The 20,141-nt window shown below is 37.0% G+C and overlaps 2 protein-coding genes across 2 annotated transcripts; both read left to right on the plus strand.

Moving 5' to 3' along the window:
- Window positions 1-529: 529 nt before the first annotated feature.
- LOC122645441 (MLP-like protein 423) lies at window positions 530-5,479 on the plus strand. Its single transcript, XM_043838742.1, has 2 exons — window positions 530-750; window positions 5,147-5,479. The coding sequence occupies exons 1-2, from the start codon at window positions 567-569 to the stop codon at window positions 5,416-5,418; spliced, it is 456 nt and encodes a 151-aa protein (XP_043694677.1). The 5' UTR covers window positions 530-566; the 3' UTR covers window positions 5,419-5,479.
- A 4,451-nt stretch (window positions 5,480-9,930) lies between these two features.
- LOC122646522 (putative pentatricopeptide repeat-containing protein At1g09680) lies at window positions 9,931-11,841 on the plus strand. The gene has a single exon (XM_043840095.1). It carries the CDS (start codon window positions 9,975-9,977, stop codon window positions 11,748-11,750), a length of 1,776 nt encoding a protein of 591 aa, XP_043696030.1. The 5' UTR covers window positions 9,931-9,974; the 3' UTR covers window positions 11,751-11,841.
- The last annotated feature ends 8,300 nt before the right edge of the window (window positions 11,842-20,141 follow it).

Below are 20,141 nucleotides of genomic sequence, written 5' to 3' on the forward strand. Positions count from 1 at the left end.
GTTTGGGCATGAGGTAGGGTGGTCATTTCCGCCCTCCCCATCTATTAGAGGAACTTGAAAAATGGAACAGATAGTAATCCCATCTTTGCCTTGTAATATTCTTTTTCTTTCCTTTGTTTGAGATTCAATATATTTATTCAAAAGCCAAAATCAGGGCATATATTGGATAATACAAGCTGCCAATATAGATTTGTCAAAAAAAGGTGCCTTTTTGTCCTATGCAATCAAAACAAGTCCAATTAAAAGAAAGTTTGTACCAAGTGGGAAAAAAAAGGAAGCCTTTTGGCATAAACTGCCAAATCATTTGGTAAGATTGCTTTATGATCATGTAATTCTCTCAATCACTGATAAAATAAATTATAGAAAAAAAAAAAAGGATGGGTGTCAACCTCAAAAACATAAAGAGGGGAAAATTTTGAATAAGAGGATATATCAATCTATGAAACCAAAAGGGGGAATAGTTAACTTGTAGGTACTATAAATACTAAAACTATGCATCTCAATTCTCAATCACATCATAACCTTCTTATTTCTCCATCTCTAGCTTTTGAAGAATATTAGGAGAAATGGGTCTTAGTGGAAAGCTTTCAGTGGAATTGGAGATCAAATCCTCTCCAGATAAGTATTTTCAAGGTTGGATTGATCATAAGACCCTATTTTCCAATGCTCTTGGTGATGGTCATAAGTCTGAAATACATGAAGGAGATGGAAAGAGCTTGAACTCCATCAATTCCTACTGCTATGTCTTAGGTAAGACTAGATGGCTAACCCTGAAGTTGTTTAATTAGAATGATTCTTTTGTAATGTTTCACAATGTCAAAGACATTTAAAAAAAGGCAGAGTTTCCCTCCACCCACGGTAATTGGGATCTCATTCACCGAGGAGCAGGAGAGGGTGGAAATGGGTATCGAGAGTGTATTTTGGAACATACAAAAACCCTAGGATGGTGGGTGAACCGTCCTCTATGGGTAGAGGAAAACTTTGTCCACTCTAATCTTGTGACTCACTCTATTTTGTGAATATGCAATAAAGATCAGTCGGTATTGGTATTGACAGTGACCGATACTGTGAATATTATCAATTTCAATTTTGTATTTTTTATTTTATTTTTATTGTTTTTGATGAAATGTTTTTACTGAATTATGTTAAACACAGATGGGGTTAACGATGTCACTACCTGCAAAGCAAAGGTGGAAGCCATGGATGTAAGGAACAAATCAATCACTTTCAATTTATTTGATGGACATGTTGGAGAGCTTTACAGCAAGTACAAGCTGAATGCGCATGTCTTTACAAAGGATGGCAAGAACTTTGTGAAATGCACCATAGAATATGAAAAGCTAAGTGAGGAGGTCCCTGAACCTATTAACTATTTGGATCTTAAAACCAGGTTCTGTAAGGGTTTGGATGCACATCTTCTTCAAGCTTAGAACCAAGAAGTTGAAACCCTAATGCTTGGCTTATTAGTGATCACAGATGGCAACTAGAAGCATAATTCTAGATTATATTGCTTGTTTATGAGTGCCTGTTTCTTCCTAAGTTGAGAAGTTTGTGTGTTATGTTAAATGTTTGTTTTATTATCTCTATATCTATGTACTTTTGTAATGATTTTGGAATATTATAATAAAAAATGTGGTCACTTAATCTTTATAATAAATTTTTGGGCATGGATAATATTTTCACGCTCCCCTTTTTTTTTTTTTTTTTTTTTTTTTTTTTTTGAGATTTGTGATGGTAGCGGAGGGCTTGGGTCTAGTCCATCACTGATCTCGTTAAGGGTGTGGGGGCAAAGCTCTCGCCTCTCGCGATATGGTTTGACCCGACCCGATAGAGGAGTATTTATATTCTTTACCCGTCTAGTTGTAAAGAAATCGACTTTGGGGGTTTTCGTGTTAGGGTTTTGAGAAGAGAGAAACAACGCTGTTATGGGTGTTCTTGAGAGATCTCCATTGTAATTGTTCTTCCATTACATAGTGAAACATCTTCAGCTCTGTCTGTGGACGTAGCACATCGTATTGGTGTGTGAACCACCAATTTTTGTGTCATCTTGTTCTGTTTTTGTTTTCTATTCATGTATCTTTGGTGTTTGAATTAATCAAAACTCTTCCTATTGAACGAATTGCCGTTGGAATTTTGTATTCTCATTCTCAAAATGCATATCTTAATTAGCCTTATTTTTTGGTAGAATTCTTGACCCTTTTTTTTCTTAGTTTTCCTGTTTACAACTTTCCCCTCACTCTTTAATCCCTCAACCCAACCCAATCCAACCCATTTTATATTAAGGTGGGATTTGATTCTCAAGACTTAGCAACAATTTACCATGAAAAAATAAAATCACATCATAATGCCATTGAATACAGGGCTCTTCATCTCAACAAAGTGTGTAATTTCAGGTCTAAATTCATAAAAGAACAAATATAATACTAGTCATAAAAACAAAATCAATCCATTGCATCTCCTTCCATTAGGTTAGCAAAACTATGTTGCATCAAAGCTTTATATGAAACTAAATCTTATCATAACCTAGGTTGGTGAAAACAAAATTTTTTTTCTCCTCTTAGTATTATACATTTCTTCTTTCAATGAAGGTAAAATTCTATTATTTAATATGTGTATTTGAAAAATATACAAGACAACCGACATCTCTTGAAAATGATATCATAGTAAGTCACTTTTAGATTATTTTGAAAACCCTTTTTTACGCCTGATTTAAAGAACTTTGGAGAATAAATTCTAAAGGGCAATTGAAAGAAGACTACAACTTCTCAGTTCACCATTTTGGTATATATTAACATAAAGCACCCAACAAAATAGAAATTAAAATGCTTCCGAATGCTAGAAGCTTATCAACTCGAGGTTGGATAAGTTGCATAGGCAACAGAACCTCTTGAGTCATATGTGGGCTAGTACTATTATGTCACCTTGATGCTAGAATTCCTCATCCAATGTGGCAAAACATGTCCCAAGTCTGTTTAGTTGCAAAAGAAATTAAAGGGAATAAAAGTAAAAATTTTCAAATTTAAAAAAGAAAACTTTGATAATAAAAAAATGATAAAGAAACCAACATTCAATAATTATTTCCATGCCTGTGAATTATATTGATTCTGAATTTTAGATTGATAAAAATGACACAAAATCCAACGTTCAATAATTATTTTCAATGCCTGTAGGTCCATTATACAAGCCTAATAATATTTATGTAGACATTCAATAATATCCCACCCATGTTTGCTACATAGCAAGTGGTGACAACTCTGTTGGACTATGGATGGTGTTGTTTTCATTGTTATCAACATAGTCAGTTGAGTAAGACACTTAGTGGATCAGGATCGTCTCCATGGACCAGTGTCCAGGGTGCTGCTGGGGGCATCTAGCGGTTGAGCTGTGCCGCACATATCTTAGTGCACGTTTAGGGATGTGTGCAGCACAGCCCAACGGCTGGCAGCGCCCTGAGCGTGCTGGGTTCCCTAGAGATGAGCTAAATTCCACTTACACAATGGTTACGTCCATAGTTGAACAGTGATGTATGTGTCAGTACAATTAGGGCAATGTCAGTGAGGTGTACAATGGCAGTTGAGCAGATGGAAAGTACAATATAATAGTGATGTGACAAATGTGTGCTTGACATGGTAGATGAGATGTGTGTGTACAACCATTGATATGGTTAGTATGTCAATTGGCATGCCAGGATATGTGTGACATGTAGCAGTGATAGCAAGCTCATACTAATGCCTTCAACATGGTTTTGTATGTGTATTACATACATGCATGTGTTATGATGTGAATGCATGCTAGTGAGTACATGATGAACATGAGAATTGATGCATGAGTTATGATGGCACAGTGCATGGGCATGTTTTGATGATATGGCATATGGGGTAGGCTTATGTGGCATGTAGTAGTTGGGTGGTGGTGGAAAGGGAGCACATATAAGTCATTTTAATGATCAATTTTAAGATCCTTGCACTAGACCTATGTTGAAGATATCTTCTTTACACGAAAAAAACATAATCAGATTAATCAGAGTTCAGACAAGAAAGATATGACCATTTTCGTGGAGGACGTTCATTTTGCTAGTTTTTTAAATGAACGGACAGACGTCTGTTTGATAGGTCTCATGTTCATGATGATTTTGATGGGAAAAATAACTTTATCTCAATGTTTCCATTCCAATAAAATCCCACCAACATGTGGATCTCATCTTCCCAACAATCCCACTCTGCCTTCCTCTCTAAACAAACGGGGTTAAGAAAAACTTAGCAGCAAGTGGGAGAAAAAAAATGTAGACTTTTGGCATAAACAACCAAATCTTTTGGTAAGATTGATTGCTCAATGATTAAGCAAAGTTTTCAATCACTAATACTAAATTATAGAGAAAAAGATGTTGTGACAACCGCACAAACATAAAAAAGGGGGAAAGGTTGAATAAGAGGGTATAATCTATGCAATCAAAAAGGGGAATAGTTAATATTTATGTATTATATATAAGGGAGAATGTTCTATGTGCCGACTCTCAATTATTTCATAACTTTCTTATATCTCCATCTCCCACACTTCTTAGAGTAGAGTTTTTTCATCTGTTCTCCAATATTTACTTTTGAAGAGCAATGGGTCTTACTGGAAAGCTTGCAGTGGAAATGGAGATCAAATCCTCTGCAGATAAGTATTTTCATGGTTGGATAGATCATGGGGCCCTATTTTCTAAGGCTCTTCCTGATGATCTCCATTGAACTCCATCAATTCCTACTGCTATGTCTTAGGTAATTAGACTAGATGGGCTGACCCTGAAGTTGTTTAGAATGATTCTTTTGTAGTGTTTCACAATGTTAAAGAAATTTGAAAAGACTGCAAATTTGTTTTATAGATATTAGTAAGAAATTTTAATAATTTAAGCAAGGGAAAATGATTTGCATAACACCAGATGTCTCTCCCTCTATTGTCAGATTCTAAAGGGGTCGGGTTCCTTCATTCGCCCAAAACTGCACTCGGGCAGTGTAGGGAATCCTCTCCAACACTCTATTTTATGAATATTCAATAAATGACCAGTCTTTATTGGTATCAGTGTTGCCGATACTGTGAATATTATCCATTTCAACTTTGTTTTTTTGTTTTTGATGAAATGCTTTTGCTGAATTGTTAATCACAGATGGAGATAAAGTTGTCTCTACCAAAGCAAAGATGGAAGCAATAGATGAAGAGAACAAATCAATCACTTTGAATGCATTTGGTGGACATGTTGGAGAGCTTTGCAAAAGCTACAAGTTGCATGTGCAAGTCTTTGCAAAGGATGGCAAGAACTTTGTGAATTGCACCATAGAATATGAAAAGCTGAGTGAGGAGGTCCCTGAGCCAATTACCTATTTGGAGCTTTTAACCAGGTTCTCTAAGGGGTTGGATGCACATCTTGTTCAAGCTTAGAACCAAGGAGTTAAAACCCTAATGCTTGGCTTATTAGTGATCGCAGATGGCAATTAAAAGCATAATTCTAGATTATCGTGCTTGTTTATGAGTACTTGTTTCTTCCTAAGTTGAGAAGTTTGTGTGTTATGTAAAATGTTTGTTTTCTTATCTCTATATCTATGTACTTTTGTAATGATCTTGAAATATTATAATAAAAAATGTGGTCACTAAACTTTTATAATAAATTTTTGGGCAGGGGATAATATTTATACCCTCTACACGTGTATTGTCATCTTCGTCACCAAACAATAGGTACTTGGGAGGGAGTGTCTCATGATTCATATACAAGGGATCCACATGGTCAGAAAGGAGAGAGACAGAGTGTGTTAGAGAGTATCAGGAAGGAGCGAGAGAGTGTGTGTATTAACAGTAGTGTATACATGATATTTTCTAAATTTTTGTTGCGATTATTATCTTTAAAAAGGCAAAAGTTTTTTTTATAGTCTAAACTCATCCACCCACTAAAAAGCATTGATCAAAACTCATACTATTGAACGAATTGCTATTGGTATTTATAATTTATGTTCGAATTCTCAAAAAATGCATATCAAAAAATAGCTAGCCTTAATTTTTGTGCTACCAAAAAAAAATATAGCCTTATTTTTTGGGTAGAATTCTTGCCTTTTTTTTTTCTTAGCTTTTCTGTTTACAACTTTTCCCTCATTTATTAACCCCTCAACCCAACCTAACCCCCTTTATGTGAAGATGGAATTTGATTATCAAATTACATTAAAATATAGAAGTACTTTGGTAAAGACTGCATGTTTATGTTGCAACAGTAATTTCATGTATTTTTTGAGCTGTCTTCTAGTTATAATTTAGAGTTTCTCAAAACATGAGAATTGAAGATCTTTGAGTTAGCTTTCCAAAAAAAAATTGAATTATATCAATTATAGCTTGCTCTTTAGGCAGGGTATGTATGTTTCATGATGCAGTTTCTGCACATGCATAAGATTCAAACTCTAGTTTGGAAGCCATTCAATGATTCTAGGTTGATGGTGTAAACATGAAAGTTGTAGGATTTTGAGTCATCTTTAAAGTGAAAAAGAATCAACTCAATTGGAGATCAGACATGAGAGTTATGATTTGATTTTCAGGTATGACGCATATATGTCAAGAAAAAATCAAAAGTCTCAACATATAAGTCATATTAATGATCAATTTTAAGATCTTTGCACTAGACCTATGTTGAAAGTATCTTCTTGAAAATTGTAGCTCTTCGAGTCTGCTTTACACAAAAAAATAATTGAGTTAATCAGAGTTCAGACGAGGAAGATATGACCATTTTTCCTTATTTGTAATTCTATGATGCTTTAGACTTAAATTTCATTCATTTCTTAATTTTTGTTTCAAGCTGAAATTCGACCAATGAAATGAATGTGAGATCCTACAATTGCATGGATCCATCTACATTCCAATGTGACAATTGGTGACAAATCTAAGCACCACCAGCTTTGATGATTCAATTAGGAACTATACCTGTATCCATATCGTTTATCGAAGAATGCCTCTAATGTTCTTTTCTCTCGCTTGTTGGTCTTGTCTGCTCCCTTCTCTACACAACTTGTCAGTGATAGCAACTAATGGGCATTGCAATCTTTATATAGACGAGAAACAAGGACCAAACCTGAAATAAGAGTAACTGGGCATTTCCTATAATAAGCCCACACGACACGTAACAGTTTAAGGTGATTAATTGAAGCCCACAAACCCATTAAGGAGATCATCCCCCCTCCAAGCAGACCTCCAAGTCAACACTCATTCACTAATCTCAACCCACAGGGGAAATGTAGGAAAAGAGGCACAAAACAACCATAAAGAAGCACCTTCATGTAAGCTTCAAAAGCTACAAATTGGATATGGGATCAGTTTCCATCGATTCTGATGAATTTTTCGAAATCGGCCGAGAATTGGTTGGACTATGTCGGAATTGGCCGGACATACCTAGACTTGGGATAACTCAGTCAGACTCAATAAACGAATAATCGAGGTTTGATTGGAATCGACGATTTCAATCCGATAATTAAAAATGTCTTCGAGGATAACCAGAAAAATATCAGGAGAGTTGGGGTCTGCAATAGAGGATTAACTTATAAAAATTTACCCTCAACTAAGAGAGTACTGTACTAGGGGGAAAATTTTTTCTTTCTAGTTTGTTTTTTTTTTATCACTGTACTAATTTCAAACACTTTCACTGATGGCTAATCTGAGCTTGTGATACCCAGTGGGCTGGGCTTTGCCCACAAAGACTCGGCTTTTATTGGCCCAGCCCAGCCCTTCCCAATCCTAAACTCATGTGGGGAAAATGGGAAATGCTCACTCGGTGGGATGAGAATTCCCTTGCGGCAAAGCCCAGCCTCAAAATCATTGGGCTGATAATTCCCTTCTCCGGGTAGCAATCGGATTCAGCCCAAGACTGAACCAAATTGAGGCCAATAGCCAACAACCGATAAGGGATCGAAACCGACTGACCGAATGCAAACCGGTTTCAATTTCATATCGACAAGTAGACCGGCTACAATCGGTAGTTTCTTCCTAGCAAGTATTGTTGTAGTTGAAGAATGCTATTGTCGAACCACCATGGACATTGTCTGAGTATGTTATCCTTGGCCTTCAAATCTTTGAAACTTGCTTCTTGTTTGGTAAGAAATCCTTTTGTTTTGGATCTACTTTCCATTTTTTGCAACTTTGGAGTCTGTGATGAGGACATTTGCACTGGTAGTCTATGAGAATCTTGGGTAGATGAGGACCTAGGGGTGCAAGTTTGGCACTGTCGGCCCAAACCCGCCCTAGCCCGCCCTGAGGCCGAACAGGGCCTAGGCTGAGATATTTGGCCCTGAGGGCAGGTTAGGGCTGGAAATTTCTGGCCCTGAGTCAGGGTCGGGTCAGGGTTGAGGCCTCGGGCTAAGCCTGGCCCAACCCGACCCTATTGCAGCCTATGAGGACCCAATAGAAGATTCAGAGAGAGGAGCTGAGTCACTACACGACCAACTGATGTTCTTTGAGATTTCAAAAGAACGGTGAGAGTAAAGGGAAAGTGTGTTCGTGTTAGATCCATAGATGGTAGAGATGATGCTTTTTGGATTTTGTCATGTGTAAAATCTTTGACAAAATAAAAAACAATTGGGAACAGATGGGGGAAGATTCTAATAATTGGATGAATAAAGTTGAAACATGAATTGATGACATGAAAAGTTAAGAGGGAGAGAGCAAAAAATTACTTCACTTCCATATTGCATGGAGTTAATGATGTGAGAAGTTTTGGGGAAAAAGAATGCTAATCGGTCACATGGTTCTTGTACCCAGAGACAAGATCGCGTGAAATTATTGCTCAGCCGCTGGTGAAGTAAAATATTTCTTTCAGGCAAAATCCCTTGTGTGCACTCTCATTAAGCTCCTGAGCTCGCAAGCACTACACGACTAAACAACAATCTCTCTTGCTCAAAGTTGAAACATGAATAATGCCACCAAAAGGGATTTTCATGAAGAAATGCTATAAGTATCAAATGAAATTTACTTGTTTGTCTATTCTCACACATATTTATCCCATGTAGTAGATCTGATTGGGCTAAAATTTGATGGACAAGTAAACCAAAAGCCTCCTACTCACATGTCAAGTTTAAGCTTAAACGAAGTTTTCCACTTGACAACAAATCATTGAGATTAATTTAAAGACTATCGAGAAGGTGCATGGATTTCCAAGAGACTGTATGTATGTGGGAGGATATGTCATTACATGATTAGATTTAAGTTTGAAATTTGACATATGGTCAAACTAGACCATTTCTAATTAGATATCCAACAATGGAAATTGCCCCATTATTCTTCCAAGTGTGCCACCAAATAAATTTTTGATGAGTGAAGATCTTTTATTTATACAAAGCAATTGAAAGTGCATAGATTTCAGTTTCAATTTCCTTATCTTAAATTGAACTTTGCCAAAATTAAATAGCAGATAGAAAGTGGAATGTCTAGATTAACCACATATCAAATTTCAACGATTAATTCAATCGAATAAATGTCTAGATTAACCACATATCAAATTTCAAATATTAATTGAATCGAATACATTATCGTGTATTGGCATGCATCACAGATTCATGGTATATATCCATAATCCATACACACCTACTAGTACTCCAACCTCTAGGGATTGATCTCACCTAATTTTTTTATTTTTTTGTTTTGTCAGTTGACAAACATTATTTGGAAGAACCCTAGAAAATGGAATCGACAACCAAGATTGTCATTGGTTTTTTATTTTTTCTTTTTCTTTTTTTTGGCTATTTTTATTTCAAAATCTTGTAAACCTAAGTAGTGAGGTTTTTATTTACTTTTACCCAAAAAAAAAAAAAAAGGTTTTTGATTTACTAAAAATCATTACCGATTCCAAAATAAGTTATGAAAAGTGAAGAATTTAAAGTACAAACCCGAGCGCTTCGGTTACCCTGAAGTAACTCAGATCTCAAAACCCAAAAAGGTCTTAAACGTAGAGCAGAGGGAGAGAGAGAGAGATGATTACTCGGAAACAACTGAGGAAGCACCACCTCCTCTCTCTTTCACGAGTTGGGTTTTTCTTCTCCACCTGGTTTAAGCCTCCACTTCCCTACCATGATGATCCCATCCTCACAACCATCTCCGAAGCCATTAAGAACACTCCAACAAAGAATCTTGATTCCTCCCTCAAGAGGCTTATCCCTACTCTCACAGCTTGCCATGTTATCGATCTGATCACCCACAACCCATTCTCTCTCCACCCACCTTCTCTCCTCTCCTTCTTCAGATGGGTTTCTTCGCAACAGGGTTTTCGCCATACCATCCAATCTTACTGCACCATGGCCCATTTCCTCTGCACCCACCAAATGCTATCAGAAGCTGAATCGCTCCTTCATTTTGTCATCTCTCGGAAGGGAAAGGACTCAGCTTCCTCTATCTTTGCCACAATTCTTGAAACCACAGGTACCCATCATCCAAATTCGATATTTAATGCTCTGATGAATGCGTATACAAATTCTGGTTTCGTCTCGGATGCAATTCAGTGTTTCAGATTGGTTAGAAAGCATGGGTTTCGAATCCCGTTTCATGCTTGCGGCAATCTTCTGGATCACATGATGAAGACGAATTCACCGGCCGCTGCTTGGGCTTTCTACTCAGAAATTTTGGGCTGTGGATTTCCGCCGAATATCTATACGTTCAACATTTTGATGCATAAATTCTGCAAAGAGGGTAAGTTGAAGGAAGCCCAGTTGATCTTCCATGAAATTAGTAAGAGGGGTTTGGTTCCAAGTGTCGTTAGTTTCAATACTTTGATCAATGGTTACTGCAAGTCGGGGAATTTGGAGGAAGGATTTAGGTTGAAGAACATTATGTCGGAAGCAAATATCCTTCCAGATGTTTTCACCTACAGTGTTTTGATTAATGGGTTGTGCAAAGAGAGTAAATTGGAAGAAGCACATCAACTATTCAATGAAATGTGCCAGAGAGGGTTGGTTCCAAATGATGTTACTTTCACTACTTTGATTGATGGACAGTGCAAGAATGGGAGAATCAATGTGGCCATGGAAATTTATCAGCAAATGTTGAGGAAAGGAGTGAAGCCTGATCTAATTACCTATAACACACTCATTAATGGCTTATGCAAGGTTGGTGATTTGAGGGAAGCAAGAAGGCTTGTGCAAGAGATTTCAATTAAGGGTTTGAAACCTGACAAGATCACATACACTACTCTCATTGATGGCTGTTGCAAGGAGGGTGATTTAGAATCGGCTATGGATATAAGAAAGGGAATGATTGGCCAAGGTATTAAGCTTGATAATGTGGCTTATACAGCACTTATTTCAGGACTTTGTAGAGAAGGGCGATTTGTTGATGCAGAGAGGACATTGAAGGAGATGTTAGGAGCAGGTTTGATACCAGATGATGCTACTTATACAATGGTGATTGATGGGTTCTGTAAGATGGGAGACGTGAAGATGGGTTTTAAGTTGCTCAAGGAGATGCAGAGTACCGCCCGTGCACCAGGTGTTGTAACCTACAATGTACTTATGAATGGCCTCTGCAAGCAGGGGCAGATGAAAAATGCTAAAATGCTTTTGGATGCAATGCTTAATTTAGGGGTGGCTCCTGATGATATCACTTACAACATTCTCTTGGAAGGACATTGCAAACATGGAGACTCAGAAGACAATGATAAACTACGCAGTGAGAAGGGTTTGATCTCTGATTTTGCAGCTTATAATTCACTAATTAGGGATATAAGTAAAGATGCCAAGAATCGCCAAAAGAGATGATTGATTTATGTTTAACATTCATGCTTTATTGGGTAGCATGGCTGTGAGTGATCAAAATATCGCAGATTAAGGTTGTGTTTGATATGCATTCATGGAATATATTTTAGGTTTAGAACTCATTCTGAAAGCGAGAAAATAGAGAAGAATCAACTTTAAGAATGCGTTAGCTGATCTTTTTGAGAGGGGCTTATTTGATTTCCTTTGTACCATGGCTTGTTCACATCAGATGGAGGATCGGATCCTAGCTTGAGCTTGTGCATGAAAGAGGGGTTCTCAAAAAATAATCTCTGGATGCTGTAACAGCAAATGAAACCAGGCCTCCCATGGTGAGCAGTGACTGAGGGATGTGGTGCTCCTGAAAAGTTTTGAAAATTTTCTTATGGAGGCAATACAATTGTCCCACTTACCAGAAATAAAAGATAATATAATTGTCCAATCTGCCCCCAGAGGCCAAGATTATCAAAGTTTTATTTTATTCCCAAAGTATGTTCATCATGCAAATTAACATTCAAGTACATCCCTAAACAGAACTAATGATTACATAATTGGGTATATCTCAAAACAAGTGCAATGATTACATAATTGGGTATATCTCAAAACAAGTGAATAACTGTCTGGCCAATATCCAATATTAATGTAGAGGATTTGTTGTTGACACCTAAAGATTTCAAATAATTTAAAATCCTACATTTTTGCCCTCTTTGTACAAACCATTTTTTTCGTTTAATGAAGGTAAAATTCCATCATTTAACATATGTGAAAAAAAACCCTGTCCGAGAGTGTGCATCATGTGCCCTAACATAAAACGAAATGATCATTCCGCACCCATAAAAGGTGGAAATGCCACCTGGACAGATGCTTCTGCGAGTGCTTTCATTGGCCCACGTGCTGACAGAGGGGCTATGCTCTAGACAGAAAATGCCTTCCAACATATTTAGTCAAAAAATATGTGAAACAATGACAGTTCTTAAGAATGACATGATGGTAAATCACTTTCAAATTATTTAAAATTATTTTTAATTTTTGAAAAGTTTTGAGAATAAGACAAAGGACAATTAAAAAAAGATTGCATGTATTCTAAATACACATATAGAGGTGTCATTCAAACAGAACCATTAATGAAATACTATAATGTTACAAGGTTGTTGAGATTAGCTATCTTAACCCCCTCCTCTACCAAGAGAATGAAAAAAAAAAAAAGTGTTTTGTACAAATGCCCCCCTAAAACTGGCCCATTTGTCCAAATGCACTCCTACAACTTTACAAATTGCAAATTCCCCCTACTTTCAAAACACTGTACCACTTTAGTCTAGTCTATTAATTTAGGAAGTTAGACTTAAGTTTAAAAGAATCTAATGACCAAAATGCCCTTCTGATAAAAACTCAACAAAATTAAAGAATAAAATGATCAAATTGCTCTCATATTCTCCAAATAGTTTAGGGTTTGAAACTGAAAAAATTTTCCCCAAATCGGTTAGGATTTGAACCCATCTGAAAAACAAGAGATCAGATTAAGGAATTAATTGTCCATTTACTGATCCTGTTTGTGCATCTATAGATAAACATCATTTTTCCTTCTCATGACTTTAATTTTTTTAAAGTTATAACTGAATTCACTTATTTCATATGTGTTGAGGGAATGTGGTATACAACATCCTCATGTTCTAATTACTGATGAAGGGTTTTTTAAAGCAACATGATCTGGAGGTTGGTTTGCCATCTTGGTTAATACAGACTCGCCCCTCTTTTATGTCAGAATTGGGTCCAGAAAGTTTAGTGATGCAGTAAGGAGTATTTAATCCCTGAAATCAGACCTGGAGAAGAACTTCACAGTTGTAGGTTTCTTCAAAGACTGGAACCTCACAGCAAACAAAGCTTTGGGTATGAGTCTCTAAGGTCTGAATCGCCCTAAGGTGATGATCTCAAGCCTAACATCGCAGAACTGTGACGCTCTAACACACACGCACACAATCATCACGCAGGCTATAACCACAATAACAACTTCATTCTTTCAATATGGGGAAAAAATTTGGGGAAAATTTTTCAGTTTCAATTGTGTTTTCCTTTAAACCAACCCTAAACGAGTTGGGGAAAAAAATTTCAGTTTCAAACCCTAAACTATTTGGGGAAGATGAGGGCAATTTGGTCATTTTATTCTTTAATTTTGGTGGATTTTTATCAAAAGGACATTTTGGTCATTAGATTCCCTGAAACTAACATATAACGTCCCAAATTAACGACTAAAGTGTTACAGTGTTCTGAAAGTAGGGGGGATTTTGCAATTTATAAAGTTATAGGGGTGCAGTTGGACAAATGGACATTTTCACGGGGGAGGGGGCATTTGTAAAAACGTATAACGTAAACATCAGACCAAGTATGAACACCTCTCAATAAACAATCAAGAACCAGAACCCATTGAATTTGAACTTCAAGCAAATAAATGTAAGATATAACAACAGTAGAACTTTTGATCTTGCCAAGTTTACTTGTCCGGATCGGCAATGAGAGATTCCAACAAAGATAGATCTCTGGGGTGTAATCCACCAACATTGTTTCCTAAAAAGATGTTTATCCTTCTGTGTCCCAATGAGTCAGCTAATTGGTGGAACAGGAACTGTAGTTGAATCCCAATAATTCATCACTGAAATGACTTTCATGCCAGTTTATCATCACCGACCAGCCAACTGCTGATTCATCATTACATTACATCCTCCTTGAACTTCTAAGGGTAGCTATCGTTGGAACAACCAGAGACATGGAATGACTCCAATTGTAGATAATCAGAGAACTGTTGGATGTTAACTCTTTCAGCAAGTGAGCGAGAAAGTTCAAATAACAATAAAAGGTGAAGCCAAGAACATTGATCAGAAGAGAGCCACATCTTCGTTGAGGAAGAAGGATCTGTATTTTTGGCCAATGAATTTGCTCAGGCAGTTGAGTATAGAGAAGAGGAATCCCCAACCAACAATGATGGTTCATTGCAAAGTGAATACTACCTAAGATGCTAACTAAAGACTGCTCATATTTACAGGACAACAGTACGCAAACTTAACTTTGTGTTCAACCACTCCCAACATCGGCAACAGTTCAGTCTGGTGTCCAGCCCTCGCTTTTTCGGTTTTCTCTATAATGAGGACCCTTCAGTTACCTTTCATTCATTAAATGTGGCAGCAATAGGCTCTTGATATCTGTGTAATCCACATCAGAATTACCTTCTTGACTGCTTTTAAGAGCTTGAGATTTGGCTTCAAGTAATTCTGTATCAACATGCCTGTACCATATATTTTCATATAATTGAACTGAAGGAATACACACATTAATCATTCATCAAATCAGAACACTCAATTCCGAATTTCATCTGGATTCTCCTTTTCAGTGTTTCCATTTAGGCTTTTTGAACAAGTATTGCATGCTTTGGGAAATGAAATTTGACAAGATCCATAATCCCTTTAGTATCCATATGAGGACTAAAAGACAGCCGATGAAATCTATCAATACATAGAGTTATTCAGAACAATTATAAAGAAAAATAAAAATAGTGCACCACTGAAAAAGGAAATTCTAACCACTTTAATGAAAGGAAACAATGACTACATTATTTCAAAGATTAACTTTGTTTTCTTCAATGATGGTGAACCAAGTGCAACTTGCATACTGCAAGACTGTTATTCAATTTTAACAATTATAATCCAATGGGAAGCAAAAATTAATTCTTTTATTATTCCCCGCCTCTAAAGCACAATGCATCATCACATTCAAGGATCCAGGTTACCATTACCTTTTGATCAAGCAAAAGTGGAAATTATATTTCCAAGAAGGTTATATGAACTTCCCATAGGAAATCAGCTTGTGACATGATTGCAGGGAAAAAGGACAACCCAGATTAAGTGGAAAGTCAATAACTTACTCAAAACAAATCAGATTCCTATAAAATTCTGGTCGAAATGCCATTCTGTCACGAGGAACAATCCAGTGAAGTTGGGTTCAAATTCAAAACTGAAGGTCAGATTTAGAAATATGAAAGTAAGCTAGTTGGATTAAGAAACCAAACTCTTCTGACAGTTACTTCAGAAATCGATAGCTGGCTTGTATAGGTTCAAACAGAATCAATGAAGGAACTGAATTAATGATTAACAAAAGTTTAAAATCCTTGTTAGTAATCTGAAACCAGGATTGAATATTGAACTTGAAAAACTGAGATTTTGAAGATATAGACTTCAAGTAGGAAAGCTGAAATTCGACTAGAAGAAGGCTAGAAAATAGAACTTGAAAAAAATAGAAGAACTAGTGTGCACAAGATAGAAAAGAAGTTCAAAAACTTACTTGAGTCATTTGATGGAAGAAATTATAGAGAAGAAAAGGAAGACATAATCAGGAACTCCACATGATTTTAAGGGCTGGAATCCCACCATTACCACAACCTGGAAACCCACCAGGATTTCACTGCTGAATCTCACAGCAGTTAAAACATTCTTTAATCCACAAGAATCAACAAACCTGAGTCCCACAGACCAATGCAAGCAAAAGTCTTTCATCAATTCCTCACAATCAGTGGGTAGGGCATAGTCTTTACATATGTTTAAATAAAAGACTCTGGAAAAGGACTCAAACTAAACCTAAAACTCCTCCAGCCAGTAGCCCTGTGGAGGTAGTCTACTGTCGATTCCTACTAAAACTCTTTTTTTAAGAAGAAACAAATTAAACAAGACTGGACTCATAGAGACCTATTCCAACTTAACAAGAAGAAAAAAAAAAGACTCTAGAAAAAAACCCCACAACTTAAGTAATTAATACATCCCGTATTCCTACCTCCTACCCATATTTTAGGCCAACTACAATGAAAACTCATTGAACCAAAGGCCTAACACATATGTTACCCAATCCAAGGCTTCTTTTCACTACTCTAATTTATCTGTATCAAAATTGGACAGGGATGTGAAGTACAAAAAATAAGGATATTTGTCGGGATCATTTAGAAAAGAACCAATGTATTTTTTGTTCTCATTATTGGTACTGAAACAGTATCAAACCTTGATAACCAGAAGAAAAGAGAGATGAAAAGAAGAGAATGCAGAGAAGGAAGAGGGAGAGAAAGCTGGACGATAGAGAATATACCTCCTATCGTACTAGCAGCTTTATTTATATTAGAAAAATCAATCAATTACAATAGGAATGAAACACTTAAGCCAGCGCTACTCCTAAGGCCTAAACACAATACTTAACTAACACCTACTTACAATAAGAATCAATAACAAGGAAATGTCAACGACTTGTGTCTTCAATGTTGTTGTGTGTGGCTTAGTTTTCGAGGGATGGTCCTAGTTAATTCAGCTGTAGCACTGACTAGGCTGAACTCGTTATGGGGTTATAGTGGTTATTTCTATCTAAATAATAAGGGTGTGAATGCGAGACACAGCAACGTGTAGATCGGTGTGATATCCCCTCCCTGCTCTTCCCGGAATGTGCTAGACCACCTTAGAGGCGAGCAGAATCTAAATGAATAGCTAGACTATAATGTAGTCCTAGATTGGTAGGAGGCCAACTAGGAGCCAGTAAACCAGGATCTGTTATGAACAGGTGAATTGGCTAGGTCAAAATAGATTTTTTGGTGAAATTAGGGTTAGAATTAGGGTTTGATGTATGGGTTAAGTCAAGGTAGGGGAGTCTTTGGTGGTTTAGAGGATTAGAAGAAGAAGGATGGGGATGGGGATGCTTCCAACTTACTTGTAATGGCAGAAAATTATTGGCAGCAGCTTGTTGATGGAGGAACTTGAATAAAAATTGAGCCTGTGAGTGAAACTAGAAAGTAGAACTTGAAGGAAATCTTCAAAGAACTTGAAGGAGAACTTCAAAAGAACCACCTGGGCTTCACACCGCAAGGTGTTGACTAGATCAAACACTAATCCCACCAACAAACCACCCAGGCTACCCACTGCAAGGTGTCAATCGGATCAAACACCAATCCCACCAGCCTTGATCAAACACAAGACAAAAATCTTCAATGGAGAAGAACAGCAAAAGCTTTTCATTAATATCAAAAAATTTGTGTTTAATACTTGCCCCCCTTACAAACTTATATGAAAGACTCAAAAAAAGACTCCTACTCTAAAAAGGAAAGGCCCAACTCAAATTAGGTAACCTAAATAGACTAGGAAAGTGAATTAATAAAGGAAATAGACTCAAAACATGGCTAGAATTATAGTCCTAATCCAGCCCAACTTAAGTTGTCACATGATCACTTATGTGATCACATGACCACTAATTACATAAAAATAAAACTAAGGAATCCCGTATGCAACCTAATTACCCATATTTTAGATCCATAAAAGTGACCTATTACATTGAAAATAAGTTGTCACATGACTACTTAACCAAGCCACATGATCACTTAAGTGATCACATGACCACTAATTACATAAAAATAAAATTAAGGAATCCCATATGAAACCTAATTACCCATATTTTAAGCCCATAAAAGTGACCTATTACATTGAAAACCCTTGGGATCAAAGGCCCAACACGTATATAACCCAACCCTACACTTATTCCCATTAAAATAAACCTCTTTTGGTGATGCATCTGCATCAAACTACTTAGCAATGAAAACACTCCCATGATAATGAGGTTCAAGGATACCCAAGGACCTCCAATCAAGACTCTAACACACCCTCCCTCCTGCTGGAGTATATATATATATATATATATCCCTCCTACCCAGCTTTGAACAGCCACCAAGAAAAGTAGGTCGAAACAGCATCTTCGTAAACATATCACCAAGTTGATTACCAGAGCTGGCAAACGGAGTCAAAAAACCATCCGGACCAAAGGTTCTGTTAACCTTGTTAGAGTGGACAACAGTGAGGAATTCTGCCTCAGTTCGGATTTCCTGAAGGATACTATGGAGGGAGGAGGTGATGAATTTTTTTGAGAAGACCATCTAGGATAGCAACTAACGGGAAATGGCAGTGGGCCTGAAAAGTTGCAGAAAGTAGTCCATTGCTTCAGACTTAATATCATCAACCTTTAGAGAGGAGGGTACCATCTCTAGACAACAATGTGGCAATGGAGTTGATATTGGGTCTAGCCTTCATGGACTTGTGAAAGTAATCAGAGTTGGAATCGCTTAGTTCCAACCATTTGATATGGAACTTCTGTTTAAGGAAGCTCTCCTCTTGAGCAACAATAGAGGAAAGGTCTGAGGAGACAGCTTCTCTTCATCAGCCAGTATAGCATTATGAACATCAAATTGGAACCTCAAATGAATATCAAAAATCTTGGCCCTACTAAGGAGTTAATATTCCCAAAAAAAAAATTCTTCTACACTTTTGAGGGCACTTTTAACATTCCTGAGCTTATTGGAAAAGGAGATGAGGGGGTGGAATGGGAGTGGACAGGCTTGGCCCAGGCTTCTGTGACTATGGAGAGGAAGTCAAAATGGGAGGACCACATATCAAGGTATTTGAAAGGTTTAGGGCCAAAGGAGATGTAAGGCTGGATGAGGACAATGATGGGGCTATATGTCAAAGATACTGGGACGATCAAAGGTAGCATGGTAAAATAAAAAGGAGATAAGCCAAGCCTCATTTACCAAGACTCTGGAGTCACCGCTTCTCCTATTGTACTAGGAGAATTTCAGGCCCAGCCATTTCAAATCATTCATGCATATATCTTCAAGGCACTCATTAAAGGCATCAACAGAGGAGTTCACAATGAGGTAACCACCCTGATTTTCATGGCCAAACTGTACTACATTAAAATCACCCCCCAAGGCCCAACGGAGAGATGCTTCAATGGAAAAATAGGATGGAGGGGTTTAGGGATAGCAGCTTATAGGGATCATCTTACGATAATCTCATGAACTATACAATACACCTCCATGTCTCTATTTATATGTCATTTTTCTTTCTTCAATTCTTACCATTATTTTCAGTGAAACCATAAAATAGAAAATGGAAAGGAAAACGAGATTTGAATGTCAGGATAGATCACTATTTTCACATGTTTTGGCAGAACCAGAGCCAATGGTCATGCCAAAACTAGCAGCAATTTAATAATGTGATTTAGGCTTAATTCAGATCTAATTAATGGTGGAAGTTTATGGAAATAAAGTATTTGATTTTCTTGTTTGGGCAGTCTTGTTTGGGCAGTAACTTTTTGGGATGGATTTCGAAGGGTCTTAGGATGCTAGATGTTCTGTTAGTCTTGTGGCTTATAGAGTTATATTATCAAAACATATATATATTTCAACACGAAATACATGGTAGCATCTGGATCAAGAAACCCCACCATAAATCTAAACCAGTGTCAAGGTTTGAGTCAAATGAAAATCCAGCTAATAAAAGAAAGAAGGATCATCAATTATCATATCAAAATCAAGGCTGACTATCCAAA

The sequence above is a fragment of the Telopea speciosissima genome, chromosome 11, assembly GCF_018873765.1.
Source record: "Telopea speciosissima isolate NSW1024214 ecotype Mountain lineage chromosome 11, Tspe_v1, whole genome shotgun sequence".
In the NCBI taxonomy this organism is placed as follows: Eukaryota; Viridiplantae; Streptophyta; class Magnoliopsida; order Proteales; family Proteaceae; genus Telopea; species Telopea speciosissima.